This window comes from Melospiza melodia, chromosome 3 (genome assembly GCF_035770615.1).
Source record: "Melospiza melodia melodia isolate bMelMel2 chromosome 3, bMelMel2.pri, whole genome shotgun sequence".
Taxonomy (NCBI): Eukaryota; Metazoa; Chordata; class Aves; order Passeriformes; family Passerellidae; genus Melospiza; species Melospiza melodia.
In genome coordinates, this window is record NC_086196.1 from 100,003,701 (window position 1) to 100,019,937 (window position 16,237).

General features: G+C 39.4%; 1 protein-coding gene across 2 annotated transcripts in view; it reads left to right on the top strand.

The window, feature by feature from the left end:
• The window catches only part of PCSK2 (proprotein convertase subtilisin/kexin type 2), a 103,042-nt gene that overhangs the window by 54,307 nt on the left and 32,498 nt on the right, over positions 1 to 16,237 (top strand). For both annotated transcript variants that reach the window (XM_063152273.1, XM_063152272.1), the window contains exon 5: positions 167 to 204. In XM_063152273.1, the coding sequence (XP_063008343.1) occupies positions 167 to 204 (38 nt within the window). The remainder of the gene's footprint in view (positions 1 to 166; positions 205 to 16,237) is intronic.

Consider the following 16,237-nt stretch of genomic DNA (forward strand, 5'->3'; position numbering starts at 1 on the left):
TATTGAGAAGTCCACATTTAAAAACTGGAATCTCACTTCAATCAGTTGCATTATTCACCATGATTATTTCCCTATGGTTGTAAAGGAATCTTATTCTGTGATCATTAGAAAATCTTTTTTGAATCTCTTAACCTTTGGTTTCTCTTCTGTCATTGTCTTGTTGCAGGAATTGATTATCTGCATCCAGATCTTGCATCAAACTACGTAAGTTCATGCTCATGTTTTCTGTAAGATGTGGATTTTCTTATTACTATAGTCTCTGCTACAAAATTTTAAATAGGGAGTAGAACAGCAGTACAGCTGGACTCCTGATCTTAGTGATGGTACATTTCCCATTGAAAGAAGCAGACCAAAAATGGGGCTACCTATGCAAGGAGTGGAAATGTGACAAGGCTCTTTGTGGAGAAATGACAGTCTTGTGTCACATTAAATAAGCTGCAGCTTGCAATATTGGATTTAGGACAGAAATGAGTAACCTGTGAATTAGAGTTCTCTAAGTCCTGCTATTAAGATGCAGAATGCCCCTATCACTTGGAGAGCCATGGCGTTGTGGGCTGTGGCAAGGCATGTATTAGCCTTTGAAACCTCCAGGAGCAGTTTAATTCCTTTATACCAGGTGTTTTGATCCAGTGCTTCAGAGCATGTGCAGGGCAGATTGTGTATTCTCAGCACATGCTATGCAAATTGATTGTTCCTCAAATCTACCTCAGAATTCAGACCTTTGGACTAGAGTGTTCCTGCATTTCTTAACTCTTTGTCTCCCTCCAACACTCCATTGGTACTAGCACTCCTATCTTCAGGTCCCTTCCTGAGGGAAGGCCAGGCTGCTTCAGCTGCACAATGTGGTTTAGTTTGCAATTGCAATTAAGTGAAAAGAGGAACAAGGTGAGATGGAAATTTTGGAAAAAAATGTCAGCCACTTGGATAGAACAGCTCCAAAATGAGGAAGACAGTTATTTTTACATACGGGCAGTTTGGAACATAGTAACACACAGAGGATGAAAATCTATTTGTGTTGCAAGTAGCAAAGCACATTTGGTAGATAATAAGTGGATATAGAATGCTTTGGAGAAGGCATTTGGGAAACAGCTGACCACAGAATGCAGATTAGCCAGTTTCACTCCTTATGAACTGGCTTTAATACCACCTAATTAAACCCTGTGCTCTGACTGCAGAATTCTCTCCCAAGAGAAGTAACTCAGTAGGATGTTCCCATAAATTGATAGAAATAAATAATTTCTTAAAAAGCAGGCTTTTTTTTTTTTTTCAGAAATTGTGCTCTGTGTGTGTTCTAGTGTGTGATGTGGGCAAAGCACATGCTCTACATTGACTTTTCAGCAGCAGGTGTAGACAAAGTATGCGGGGATATTCTGTTTCTAAAAATCATGTTTCAAGTACACAAGCAAAAAGTCTGCACAATATACCTGATACAAGAGTTCTGTTGTAAACAGTGAAATTAGTATCATGCCCACAAACAAAAACTAGATTCTGCTGTAATAGAGTGCTTTCTTTTTAAATTCCAAAATATTTTGTGTTTAATGATAAATATAGTCCAAAATATTTTGTGTTTAATTATAAATATTTGTCAGGTTTAGCAGAAATATATTGGTTTTAGAGTGGTAATAGTGAATATTGTGGAAATTAGTGGAAAATGACACAGAGAAGGGCAGTGCGCAGACATGATGGTGGAAATCCTGAAGTAATGGAGCTGGAGAGAAATCTGAGTGTCAAGAGATACTGGGATGAAAATTGTAAAGAAAAGCTGTCTGGACATGGGGGTCATCATACCTTTAATGGCAGTCATGGAAGACTTGTGAGAAAACTGACTTGAAACAAGGATCTGAAAAGATTTGTGCAGGAGTGACTTTGTCCAAGTGAGGACACTGCTGATAAAACCTGCCATCATCTCCCTTGCCCAACCACAGCAGAGCAAGTGCAGGGCTTGGTTCGCCTGTACTTTGCCTCTTCCTGCAAGGCTGCACGGTCCTCCTTGAGTCCCAGGAGTTCCTGCTCTGGCAGCCTCTGCTGTCTCTCAGAGGCCATGGGGGTCTTTTTCCCAGTAGGTAGTAATTTGGGCATGAACTAAAGATGAGGACTTAAATTCCACTGAAGAAAATATCAGTTTAGATGTAAAAATGCAATGAAATGAGTCTCTTAAGCTGACATAGCAATTATAGTCATCTTTGTAAAACTCCTGTATCACATTCTTGGTGTTTCACTATGTCTGCACTTTGGGGCAGCTTTCTCTGAATTACTATAGTTTATTTTTAGCAAATAAAATGCTTCTCAATTGTATTAAAGCCTGCTGCATACCCTGGCAGTGTCTGTACATCTTGCTTGGAAAATTGGGAGCAATTAGAAAGTCTCTCAAAGGTGGTAGGTTTGGCAGTTGAGCATTTTCAAGTGTAAAACCTTGTCCTTGGCTCCTCATTTTAATTTGGCTTTTATGATTTTGACTTTCTGGTTTTTTGCTTGAATAGTTTAATGGAGGTTAGCACTTAGATGAAATGCAGGGTCAGGGAAGAAAAAGATCTTTCTGAGGAAGAAAACTTTGTACTTTCTCTTAAGATGTTGAATTTCCACCTAGCACTTGGAGTGCACTTCCATCCATATTTTCTTTGTAGTTTTTTAAGATTTACTGCTTAAATCATCCATTTCTGGTTTTAATGATCTTTATATACATGGAAAGACATGTGCCTGCTCATTGTGTGGGTGGACTGCTCTCCCACCATTGCCTCCTGGCTTGCTGCAGTATATCTACTTGCTTTTCTGGGATCAGGGAGTTATGGCAAAGCTAGAATTTTCCATTCTACACTGTGAATGCAGAGACACTCATTGTCGAATGATCTGTATTTTCTTCCAAGCCTTGGAAACCCTGCAGGGAACCTTGGAAACCTTCAGGAAACTATTTTTTTCACCACAAAGAGAGCTCTTCATTATGAACTGATAATTAAAAAGTTGGGGCCTAATCTACACCATGGTTTGCTCTCAAATGATAATGTACATATAAACCCAGCAATTTTCAGGACTGATTTCTCCAAGATACAGCATCTGAGTGAGAAAGAAATGTCAAGTTACAGGGGCTGCATCTGAGATATGTCTAATAAAAGGGAAAAAAAGCAGCTTTTGGGGATGGACATAGCAAACTATTTTAAAGAAAGAACTAAGCAAATGGAGATTTCTTGTACCACAAACAGAAACATAAGCTAAGCTCTCTCTGATACCAGGCTTTTATTGCAGTATTTTATCCTTGACCTCTGCCTGCTGGTGAAGGTCTGTGTAGCAGCATTTTCCCACTTAGAGTAGTGGGGAGCTGATAATCTCCTATAAGTGGGTTTGTCCCTGATTAGCAGAACTTAGAAAAATCAGGATCCCACCAAGAGACTCGGGCTAGGAGTGAAAAATTGCTGGTTTCAGTGTCTGAACTCTGCCTGAAGCTGAAAGCTTGGTTCAACAAACCTAGGAAGAGAGAGAGAACAAGAAAAACACTGTAGGAAAACTGGAGGTGACTATGGGAATAGGTAACATTTTTACCAAGTATTGATAAATGTACAATGAGAATCAAGCAGCAATTCTTAGTAATAGATAGGAATTGAAAAGATTTTGAATTCTGTAGAATTTCACAGATGTAACATGTACAAACAAGCATCAACCTGAGCAGTGGTTCATTGCTGGCCTTGCCCAAACCTCCTCTCTTTTCTTGTCTGTACTACAAGTCCTTATGGTGCAGTCTTATCTTCTAAGGTCCTTGTCACTGTCACTCAAACTGTACACAGGAAAGGCCATATGTAAGGAATGAGGGAAGACTTTTGGATTTACCTCAGGGTTAGTCAAAGTTTTCCATCATCTATAATTTCTCATTTAGATGTGAACAGCAGATTGCCTTACCTGTCTTCTCTTCCTGCTTTGTCAGCATCTCCAAACAGAAAGCAGTCTTTCTCTCATCACTTTTGATAACTTATCTCCAGCCAATACCGCAACAGCTCCCCTTGCCTTGCTGACAGTGGGAGCATATTTTTGGAATAATTATCTTATCACATAAGCAGTGAAGCAGGGAAATGTTCCACTTCTGTTCTGAGCTGCATTTGCCATTGTTTGCTAGAGGAACAAAAACACCATTGGATAGTCTTTACAGCCACAAAACGAATAAGAAATAATACAGGCAATAAATTTTGCACTGCAATATGTACAGCAAAGCATAGCAACAGCACAGAGCATCTTCTTACTTTTAGAAAGTCTGTTTTTCCTTCATTACCATGAATTTCTGAGTATGATTTGGCCTCCCTGCACAACACAAAAAGAACCAGCAAACTGTTCTGGTAGCCATGAGCCTGAGCACAATGATTTACCAGTACAAACCATTAGTATCTCCAGTAAAAATCTCTAGGGCATAGTTGTGGGATTTTGTAGAGCTGACAAAGCTGCACTAACATTTATTGATCCACACTGCTTTGGCCTTGGTAACTCACCGCCCCCCCACCCCTAAATCCCAGCTGATTTTTTTCGAGTCCAGTAGAGTCCACATGTAACTGGTGGGGAGGACAATGTTGTCCCTTCTCAGGGCAAAATTTGTTGGAAACACTCTGAAGAGATTGAAAAGCTCCCAGTGTCTCTGCACTTAATATGAACCCAGGGAATCCTCAGGAATCGTAAACATGGGAGAGTCAGGTTCCTACTGGCCTAGTGTATGGTATCAGGCAACTTTATGAAATCTGATTCCTGTGGCATGATTTTCAAAAGACTCTGAGACAGACTGCATTTCCTGCTGCATTTCAAAGGGCTATGCAGCACATGCACTAGACACTTCATTTCAATAAACATTTACTTCTGATACATTAAAGGTATTTTATGGGAAAACTCTATGTGCTGACTGTAATTGCTAGCATCTATTTTTAATTGTAATGTTAAAAAAGCATTTATTATAGAAAAATATAATAACTTGTTTCAGCACATCACTAATTAGATTTGGGCTTGGTTGGTTTCTTTTGGGTTTTCTGGTGTTGCTTTGGAGTTGGGGTCTTGCTAATAGGTTTTCTAAAATAAACACTAGCATAAAACCTAAAAATGATCAAACAAATCCTGGGTTAAATTCACAATACATCCTTCTGCTAGCACTGAAGATTCAGTTAGAACACTGATGGATGAAGGCTGTTAATGAAATTTCTGCCACAATCTGCTTCAAGAAATTGCTGAGACAGAATGAAGCCTCTCTTTTGCCAGGATGGAAGGGTGGATCCAGTGTTAAAATGCGAGGCTGACTGATGCCTTAGCAGTCAAAACTGGTAGCCTTCTGTTGGGCTGTTTATGCTGCTCAGGTGGTGTCTGGCAGCTCAGGGGCTTATTTTAGAATTTAGATATGATTACTCAGGACATGCATGACAATAAAGCTTCACTGGAAAAAAATTAGAAGTTACCGGGAAAATAATTAAATTCTCTTTCAGACGTAGCTATTTTTTTTTCTGTTATTCTGTGCAGGATCAGCTTCTGGGCTCATTTCTATGCTCTGTGCAATCTGTTTTGGTTTTTTTCCTCAGAACATAATAAAGGCTAAAAAAGAGATGATGCCCTCTCTGATCATATCAGCCAGGCATATAAGGTTCTCAGTGTACCTGGAGGGGTGTCCTGAATTAGTCACATACAGAAAATGCTTCAAATCTTGGAAAACATAATGGGCTTCTACAAACAGTCTTTGCCTGCTCCCAACAGTAACTGTTATTAAAGGGACATGTCATTGGTGCTTGTATATTGAAGTCTAAATAAGATGACTGTACAGTTCCTCTGCTCTGTACCTTAGTGCTGCTTAACATGAGCACTGCCAATGGGGGAGAGAAGCCTGTGTAAAGGAGATGTCAGTGTCTTCCTATTTAATGAAAGGTAAAAAGTTTCTGTAATAGTAATCTCTAGCTTTCCACTTAATCAAAAAGATGGAACGGCAGAAAGAATGTAAAGGCTTGTAGCAGAACTATGGAGTTGGTGAGAGCTCCATGGAGGATTGAGACTTAACAGTAGGAACTGCTGAGTCATAATGAGACAGCAAAATAAGCTCCTGTCTTTGACCCCTCGCCCCATAGCTTATCTATGTAACCTCATAGGCTACTTCTTCCTGACCCCTACTATTGGACAAGTTTGGATCCCCCTATACCCTATAAAAAGGGGCTGTTTTAGCCCATTTGACAGAAGAAGAACTGTCGCTGGAACCCTTCACAGACTCCCCAATAAACCATCGCTGTGGAACCACCAGGACTTCTCCTTCTCCTCTCTCACATCTGCTTCGGCCTCAGCCAAGACGCCCTCGGGATCAAGCAAAGAGTTGAAATCCTAAGAAAGCTGGTAATCACTAAAGAGCTGACAATCACTGAGCTTGCTAAGGGTAGCCTGCGGTGGCTGCGAGCTCACTGGGTATTCCGACGCTGTCTCCCAGAGGGACTGAGTTCCCGGACCATCTTGCATCACTCAGTTGATAGGGCCAAGATCGGGGCTTTATCATAAAGGCTGTTTCTCCTCTGGATTATTTCATGTGGCCAGAGGGCACAGAAAGAGGCTTTTTCTGCAAAAGAGGCTGTGACTTGTGAGGGAGATGTGATTGCCCTCAGGGGAGATGATTTGTGTCACAGAGCTGTGTTTGCAGCTGAAAGCAGTATCTCTTCCACTGAAAGTTGTTATGTGAATTGCTTTGCTGAAGCCCATTTTTAGAGATCTGGACCCTGAATGCTTGACAAGACCTGGGGCTTTGTGATTAGTACCATCCAGGCAGCTGGTGTCGGCACCATGCCACTGATGTTGGTCTCTCCAGGGGGATGCACTGATTTATGCTGGCTATAAAATAGCCTCAAAACACTGTTCTTTGGAATCAAAAAGTACTCACGTATTGTAGTTGCATTTGACCATTATTATTTTCTGATCAATGTATGCTGCAAAAAGTTTCCTGCTTTATTCTATATTAGAACCACCTGAAAGGGATAATTTTCAAGTTAAATACATGCCTGGTGTGCAAGCAATGTGAGATGGTGCCAAAGATACATACTGTGCAAGCTAACAAGCACTCATTGTCTGCAGCGTTTATTTTTCTCTATAACCAATGCACTTAATCAGTTGCACACTGAGAAAGTATAAGGTGGCTAATCACTTTAATCATAAAGCACTAGTATTAATTTTCACTTAAAGCATCATCTAGGGAAAGTAAATGAAGATTGTTGAAATGAGAAATGCACAAGGATGAAAGAGCAGATGAAATTTCTGCATCAGTTCTAGCTGATGTTTTTGGAATTGGCTTGTGTCTCTCTCTAGGGTTTCTCCAAGTAAGCCTTTTTATAAAATTAAAGTGTCCATGGGAAACTGAAAGTGAAATATTTTTATTTTGAATCAGTTCAACATAATTTTAAATATTTGACAGAATGTGCTGAATTAAAAGAGCAGCAATCAAATCCCACTCTGGTGCTTGGTGCACTTGGGAGAAGAGGGTCAGTCACATGGTCCCTGGAGGCAGTGAACACCACGTAATTTTAAAGTCAAGTTCAACAAATTGAAAAAAAGAGGTTTCCTTTCCCCAAAATGAAAGTAGTACATTTTGCACTGAAAATGGCCCAAACAATTTTTAAAGATTTTTCCATTTGAAAGCCTTTATTTTCTGTTTCTCAAAGAATAGTTATTTAGGTGCTGATATTTTTTAAGACCCTAACCGGTGTGGAAATCCCTGAATATCCACCAACATTTAGATGCAACTTAATTAAAATTCATGCTGTAGTTATTTTTGGTTACCAAGGTATCACCAGGGAAGTCTGAATTAGATGGTGCATGTGGAGCACTGTTCCCTCACAAAGCTTCATCAAAATTTGATGGGGTTTAGGGAGAGTTTTTTGGGCCCAGTGGTGATTTTGACAAGGAAAGTCACAATCCCACTTTTAATTACTGGACTTTCAACTTTTAAAAGGAGAGCTTTGGCCAAGTCCTCTTGTAGGAGCATCGTGGGGTAGGACGGTTGGGAAGGATGGAGAGGAGAGATCTCTGAAGCCAGGTCGTGGAACTTGTGGTTTATTGCAAAGGCCCTGGGTGCAGGGCCCTGCTGGGAGCTGCCAGCCGCTGCTCGGAGCAGGCCTGAGAGAAGAGAGGGATAGAGGGCATGAGGGGGTAAGAGCGTAAAAGGGCAAGAAAGCAAAAGCGTAAAAGAGCAAAAGGGTAAGAGAGAGAGGTTCCCATTACAATACAATAAATCTTCCTCTGTGTTGAATATTCTAATTCTCACTAACCAATCTAGTACAATATACAAATCCTATAGCATTTACATACCGCCTATAAGAATCACTACATTATCATACTGTGTTTCATTTTAAACCCTAAAAACTACTCTTTGGACCCCTTCTGCTAAGCTACTAGGGTCTGCTCTGACCCTTGGACCTGTCTGCAGGCAGAGATCTGCAGGCAAAAGGGGATTACTTTCAGCCGGCCACACCATTGTTTCCAGTTGTTCCGTAAGTAAGGTACCTCAAAGCTTGCTTTCATTTCAGTCTTGCTTATAGTTTCTATATTCTCAAAATCTTTTGCCAGGCAATCATATTTATGATGCTTTCCTGTTTCATCTTCCCCAATACCATCTGGATAAGCCAGTCTTGCAAAGTAAAAGAGTGCAGGAGACCTGGAATTTACAAGTAGTGCCCTTTTTTTTAAATCAAAATGGCCTAGATACAGTAAATAAAGCTACAGATATTCACCAATACTTTCAACACCTCTCCTTCACTCTACCTGTAAATTAATTTGGTTAATTTGAAATTAATTCGGTCTTTTCCATCCTGGCACTTGTGGTAGTGTTCGTGGCGGTCTTAGGATGAGGGAAGAGATGAGAATGTTGACTCCATGTTTCAGAAGGCTTGATTTATTATTTTATGATATATATTATATTAAAACTATACTAAAAGAATAGAAGAAAATATTTCATCATAAGACTAGCTAAGAGTAGAAAAAGAAGAATTATAACAAAGGCTTGTGACTGACCGAGACAATCTGGACCGGTGGACTGCGATTGGCCATTAATTAGAAACAACCACATGAGACCAATCACAGATCCACCTGTTGCATTCCACAGCAGCAGCTAATCATTGTTTACATTTTGTTCCTGAGGCTTCTCAGCTTCTCAGGAGAAAAAAATCCTAAGGAAAGGATTTTTCAGAAAATATCATGCCTACAGGCACTTCATCTTGGCATGGTTATTTGCTTTGCATTGTTTGATTTTATTTATTTACATTTATGTTCTTCATGTTAATATTTTATTTCTTGGCAGCTATGTAGGTAGTTAAGATATTTTTAAACCCCTGCCTTATTTCAGAGTGCTTTGATTTAAGTATAATGTTCACAATTTCTGTTTCTTTCCAGAAAGCAATATGCTTAATGAACATCTCTTACCAGAGAACAGAATAGCAGTGCACAGTGTCTTATAAAATGCTGGCCATATTGAAGTCAATGGTAGTTTTTTGTGTTAAAATCAGCAATTTGACAGATTATGTAAATTGCAGTTTGTTCTACTGTGCATTGCCTTTATTTTTTAAGCATAGCAGTGAGAGGCATAGACTTCAGCAGAGCAAATAAAGACACCAAGGGCGTAGGAAACATAACTGCCTGGGATAGCATGTTTTCCTGTGGAATGGGAGCTTGTATTAGATGAAACTTTGGCTACTTCCAGTACTGTATAGCTGTTTTTTTGGTGAAACTTAAATGTGTATGCTAGAGGATACCTCAGTCACACGTTCCCTGTGCTGTCCTTACTTGTAAACATTAATGCAGATTGGGAATGTTTGGAAATGTTTTTCAGACAAATCGTTTTCCGATTTTTGTTAAATGAGGTGAATCTTTGAATATGTACAAAGATGAGGATGAAGACTGTGCTGTGTTCAAGGACTTCATCATTTCAATGCTAGCAGATGATTTTTAGAATTCCTTCATATGAGAAACGAAATCACTTTAATTCAGTGGCACTTAACTCATTTGCAGGATTAGTCAACCATGATACTGTGTCTGACAGATGTAGTTGAGGATCTTTCTGTCAGTCATCTAGTGTCTAGGACACTTTTTAAATTTTAACATCCAGCAAATTGCTGTGAATACATTAGCTATGATCAAATATACTAATCTTTAACAGAAGAACCTGGAATGATCATGTACTATTTCCACATGGAATGAGCAATGCTAACTTTAATGCCAGAAAATGTAAATTGGTGCATTAAAATTCCTGAGAGCCCAGTATGTCTTGACAGGTGTTAAGTCACATTATAATTCTTCCCTGGGATACTAATGAGGTCAGCTTAAAACCGAAATAACACACAATAGGTCTTCAGAATCTTTTAACTCTTAAGGATTGTACATCAACCTGTGTTTGCTTTTTGTGACAAAAGAAATGCAGCTAATCATTTGCATTATGTTTTTTGAGTCTCTTCTTTGAAATTTTCACCTCCTTTTGCTTCATCTACAATGTCACTTTTATGTCTTCATTCATCTTCCATATTGTCCTGGTTTAGGGCAAATTTGGGAGGAAACCTCCAAAAGGGGGCCCCTCCAGAAAGCCCACCCACACAGCACCTCCCCCCAACTGATTCGGGAAAGATTCCTTGGAGAGAAGTGGAAAGAACCTGTTTATTTAACAGGCACAGCACTCCCCAACACACAAAATGAACAATATCAGATGACAAAACTTTTTCATTACTCTGAAAAAGATGACAAATTCAGAAAGTCTCTCTTGGGGGTGGTAGCTCTGTTATCAGTCCACCCGGTGTGGGGGCAGCTGCTGCAGGCCACAAGGTGCAAACTCTTGGTGTTTCCCATGTCACAGTCCAGAGCAGGCTCGAGTGGTTCCAAGAAAGCAAAAGAAAAAAAGTCCAGGGAAAATTCAGACTGCTTAGCTTAACTAACTAATGAGCAGAAGCAAAAAGCAAGAGCAAAGCCGGAGCGAAGCAGAAGCAAGAGCAAAGCGAAGAGCAAAGCAAAAAGCAAAAGAGGCACTATGTACTGCCCCTCTCTGTGTCCCGCCAGCCATGGGGGAGCAGGCTGATAAGAAACCAAAACAAAACTTTCACTCTCTCTCCAGAGCCAGTCTTGAAGGCACAGAACATAATATCCAGCATAAACAGAACACACAAATGGGGATAAAAGCATCATAACGTCACCCTAAGACACATATTCATGCAATTTAGGTGAAACACCAGCTGTGTGGTTGTTAACAGTTCTCTTGTCAGCTGAGAAGCCTTTCATGAGAAGGAAAATATCCAACCAGTTTTCTGTCCTGTCTGCTTTCACTTTCAGTTCCTCTGCATCACCAGACTAGCTTTCCCTGTCCTCCCCTCTCCATAACCCACACGGACCAGGTCTCTCTGTTGTAAGTCATCCCCCCAAACCACCTAAGCCGCTTTGATTTCCCTCTTTGCAAAGCTCCAGTTTGGCCATTCTGTAACAATAGGTTGGTAGCCTCTATAAGTGGTCATCTTTAACAACCTGCCATATTTGTTTTCTGAGTGCCATTGCAACCACAAGTCCAGTAATGCTGCATTTTGCAGTGAGCATTGCTGATAATTGTCAGCTTTTTTGGACTCTGCAGTGTGGCTGCCAGTGCCTGCTGATCACACACTGCAGCAGGGAAAGGTTGGCTCTCCCAGCATAAGTGACCACTTCTTGCTAGACCATGTCATGCTAAATTACTTGACTTGAAGGACTGCTGAGTTTGTATTGCAGTCTCTGAGCTATAGGTTTTCTTACAGTGATGAAAAAAAAAAAATCCCCCTAATCCCCCACATGCCGCTTAAGAGACCTTGGTGCTGGGTGTGATCTGGATCTTGCTATGTTTGATGAGAAGAATCCATGGCAGATTTTGCTAATGTTGGGCTCATGGGCAGGAGCAAGATGATTAAGCTCCCCGTCCCTTCCTGCTTATCCTTCCAAGAGGTTCTAAGTGCTGGCTGCCATCAAAACATTGCAAACACAACCTTTACTGCAGCTCAGTGCCCAGCAAGCACGTACTTGTCAGCTACAGGGACACAACTAAGAATAATGGAGTTGGACCTCATTTCTCTGCTGCCAGCTTTATACCTCTATTACTTTTTCAACTTCAGTAGGTCAAACTAATGCATAATCAAAGTATCTGAAGAGGAAAACTATTCATTGGAAGAGGAATGTGGGCCAGGTTTTTAATAAAATGGAATGCTAAAACTAGATGAAAAGTGTGTTCAGAGTATTTTTCTGTAGAAGTCATTGCACAATTTGTATTTCCTATTAAAATAATCCAAAGACTCATGTCTCTAACAACTTATTTGCCCTTCCCCCCCCCCTTTTTAATTTCCCCCTGAATTAAAGAAACCAAGGAGTTCACTCTGTAACCCAAGGCTTTAAATTTGCTACTTGCCCTGAAAATCTTTAACAGCAACTAGTTGCCTAATTTATTTTTATTTTACTAATTTTATTGCCTTGGCCTTATGACTCCCTAAGAACATACCTCCTTTGTGTATTGTAGGTACAGCTTAAAGGTTTTTGTGCACCCCCTCTGAAAATTAAGGAATGTTTGACTGAGCAGAAATAGGTTTCAGTTCTGTAGGCTAACCTGCTTTTACCTTCAGAGCTCTGGCTCTGAGCAATAAACAACTGGTGATGTGCTTCAGGTTTTTTCCCCATCAATCTGAAAATTGTGGAGCAGGCTAAGAATGCCAAGAGGTGAATAATGAAGCAGTGTTTTTATTATAAACAGAAATTAATTTGGCTTCTTCTTTTTAGTAAAGTCTCATGTCTGCCTCAATTTCTTTGTTTTTTTCCCCTATGTCAGGTAAAGATGCAGGGGAAAGTAATGGAGGGTATTTCAATAAGCTGGTTTTATTTTTAAAAATTGATTGCAAAAATTCTCTACCTCTTGAAAATTCTGCCCAACGTAACATTTTCTCTGAGTCTTTGTGATTCCCATTTTTTTGGTCCTGTTTGACTATACATGTCTGAGCTAAGCATTAGCAAACAGCCACAGGGTTAGATGGCAATTAGCTGGATACATTTGGACTTTCATTTTGTTGATTGGGAAAACACCTGACAATCTTGGTACCTAAGAATTAATTTCTGATTTGTTTCCAGTTCTTCAGAGCTGGGAAATAGCTGTGCTTAGATCTTCCTGGGTGGTAGATCTGTAGCACTGCTGTACTGCCTGTTTGCTTTACCCTGTGTGAAATAAAAAGTGTGTTTACTCCACTCCTTTTTTTAAAGATGCTCACATGCTGGGTAGCATCAGCCAGTAGTGGAACTAATGCTGGTTTTCTCATTTTGTCCGCGGGGGAAATAGGAAGGCCATTATTTTGGTAAAAGTAAAATAAGTGATTGTGTGACATTTTAGTGCTAAGTGATATGTAGAAAGGATCATCAGTTACTTGACAAAGAAATCTGTTTAATATAGAAAAAGAATACAATGTGATATGACCTCAGCAAAGCTATTTGTCTTCATAACTGTAACTTTAAAAATAATGCTACCTTAATGAAGAGAAATGCAAATGTTAAAGTGAGACTCCATTTTTTTTCAACTGCCTTTTTGTTTGTTTGCTTTTAAACCTAAGAACTGAAAAACTTTCAGCTTTGCAAAGTATGTTGTTAGATAAGAAGTGGGGGACAGCCAACCTGTCTTCCTATAAACTCTGAAGCTGGATTATTAGAATTCTTACATCTTATAAGCTCAACAATTTTAACTGTTGTAAATGAAGCAGTAGAAACTTGTTTGCAGTCAGTTTAACTTCTTTTGACTATAATTGCCCTAGTTTTTCCTTTGGCCTAACCCAGATGCTTGGTGATTGTTGAGGAAATTGAAGGTTTTTTCAGAAATAACTACAAAATGAAACCACTGTTGTGGTGAGCTCTTTACTTGCTCATGCTGTACTGAATAACTGGAACTGGAATACCAGGAGCGCTTACAGGCACTTCAGATACTATTCTGGACCCGACACAACTCCCATCAATTTCAAATGATGTTCTGATTTATTATTCTGTGGCTGTTTTGAAAAGAACAGCAGAGAAGTGTGTTGCTGTCTTATTCAATATCTGGCTTGTGTTGTCTGGCTCAGTATTTTTACTTTTGTGATGTACTTATAAGAAGTGGGTAAAAGGCTGCAATTTCTGGGGAGACATGGCAAATGTCACCAGTTGTGAATTTGCTCTTTAAGATTAATATCTTTGAACAAAACCCATTACTTTGTGGATATATTCTTGGTGTTTACCTGGTCTTCAAAACAGCACTGAATTTGCTGGATAGAAATATAGGACATGTACATTAGTTCATAAGAGGCAGAGGCATTTAAAAAGTTACAGAGCTTTTTTCATTTCCATTTTAAAATCCCCACAAACCAAACCAAAATAAAAGTGTTCTTCCCATGGCAGAGAGGAGAGGGCTTATTGTACAATGACTGAATTAGCAGCAGTGTCTCTGGTTTTTTGTTAATGATCTTTTAGCCTTGCAGCATCTCTCCTAGGTTAAATATGTTGTCTCCTCTTTCACCTTTTGGTGAGCATATTCCATTTATTTAAGCCTGTGTGTACAAAACTGAATTTCGTTTTGCCACCATATGATCTTCTTTTAGTACAGTTTCCCTGAGATGTTTTATGTTGCAATTGGACTTCATGGCTTTGCTTTCTCTTTGGATCAGTAAAGAAATCAAACAAAAAAAAAGGTATCTTGCTGCCTCAGATCTAGTACAGGACTTTAATGTCATTAATAGAATCAGCCTGTGACCAGTGGGATGTGGCTTTGTCTCCTGCACTAGCATGTGAGCATAGGCATATTTCTTGACTTACAGAGAAAAAGGAAAGTGTATGTGAATTACGCTGCAGAAGCTTTTGAAGTAAGACAAAAATTTATGGGCTTACTGCATTATTCAAGGTACATAATTTTATTACAGTGCTGAACAACTCATGGGACAACTGATTTATTGTTAGTGTCATATTATGCATTATGAATTATTTGCACAGATGATTTTACTGTATGTGTTTGAAAAGGTACAAGACAATTCTTTGGGAAATTTTAGTCTAAGGTTATTTTTAAGGAAAGCAGAATTTTATACAGAGGCAAAAGTAATCTATTTCTGTCATGGTATACAAGCCATTACTTAATAAATTATTGAAAGGGTCTCATCCTTAGATCTGATACTCTTCTGTTAGTATTTTGTTTGGTGTAGAGGTTAGAAAGCAAAAATAGAGATATTCCTTCAAGAGCAATACCATTCCTCTCTGTAATAGCATTTTTATTATATAATAGATAATATTTATATTTAGTTGTGTATAGATAGTGACTGATAAACATCAAATCACTCTACAGCAATGAACTGATTTTGATTGAACATGAGGGATTAGATTCACCTCATTGTAACACCCAGTGCCATTGACTGGTCTAAGGCCAGACCAGTGCTTGAGGTTGGAGGCTCAAGTTCTCCCCAAGGCTGGAAACCAGGGAACTACCTTGGATATTGAAAATCAAGTGGTAAACACTTCAAGTCTAAGAGAAGGAACTGCCAGTAGACTAGTTTGGCAAGAAAACAGGGCACTGAATCACCAGAGTGGAAAAGCAAAGTCTTCCCATTTCAGCATGCTATTGTGGATCCTCATCTGCACTGGGTTTGATTGCAACCTCACAGATTCCTATGCTAATTAATTCTCCATGTTAGCAATAAACTCCCCCTTGCTGCCCACTGGGGACTCCAGCCTATGGAGGACAATGGCAAAACACAGATTTTAATATTCACTTTGCAAAACACAAAATGAAATATTTAAGCTGTCCACTCAAGCAGTTCCCTTTGTGGTACAATTCTAAAATTGTTTAATTTCTTAGTTTTGCTTAAAAATAATTAACAAAAGCTGAGGCTTAGGTATTTGTGGATTTAATCTTTAAATTAGGAACTTGAAGCAGTCCATTTGTATTTCTCTCTGCTGTTTCATTATCCATTTCACTGCTTCCATAGTGTGTGAAATACTCCTTTACAATGCTGAAACTCACTGTCTTTCCTCAAAGACCCTAATGAAGATAAATTGCTCATTCTTTCCAAGACTTCTTAATTTTGCCCTTTGTTGATGGCTCCCCCTCCATTAGTTATCTTTTTTCTATGAGTGCTGTGATCCAAAATGAAGCAAATGAGAGCTCAATGATCTGGCTAAACAACTTGGTTGATGGCCTGCCTAAAGGTATCTTTCCATAAGCTGCCTTACCTGGGGTCTGCAGTAGGGCTGCAGTTTGCTGTAGGGTGTCTGA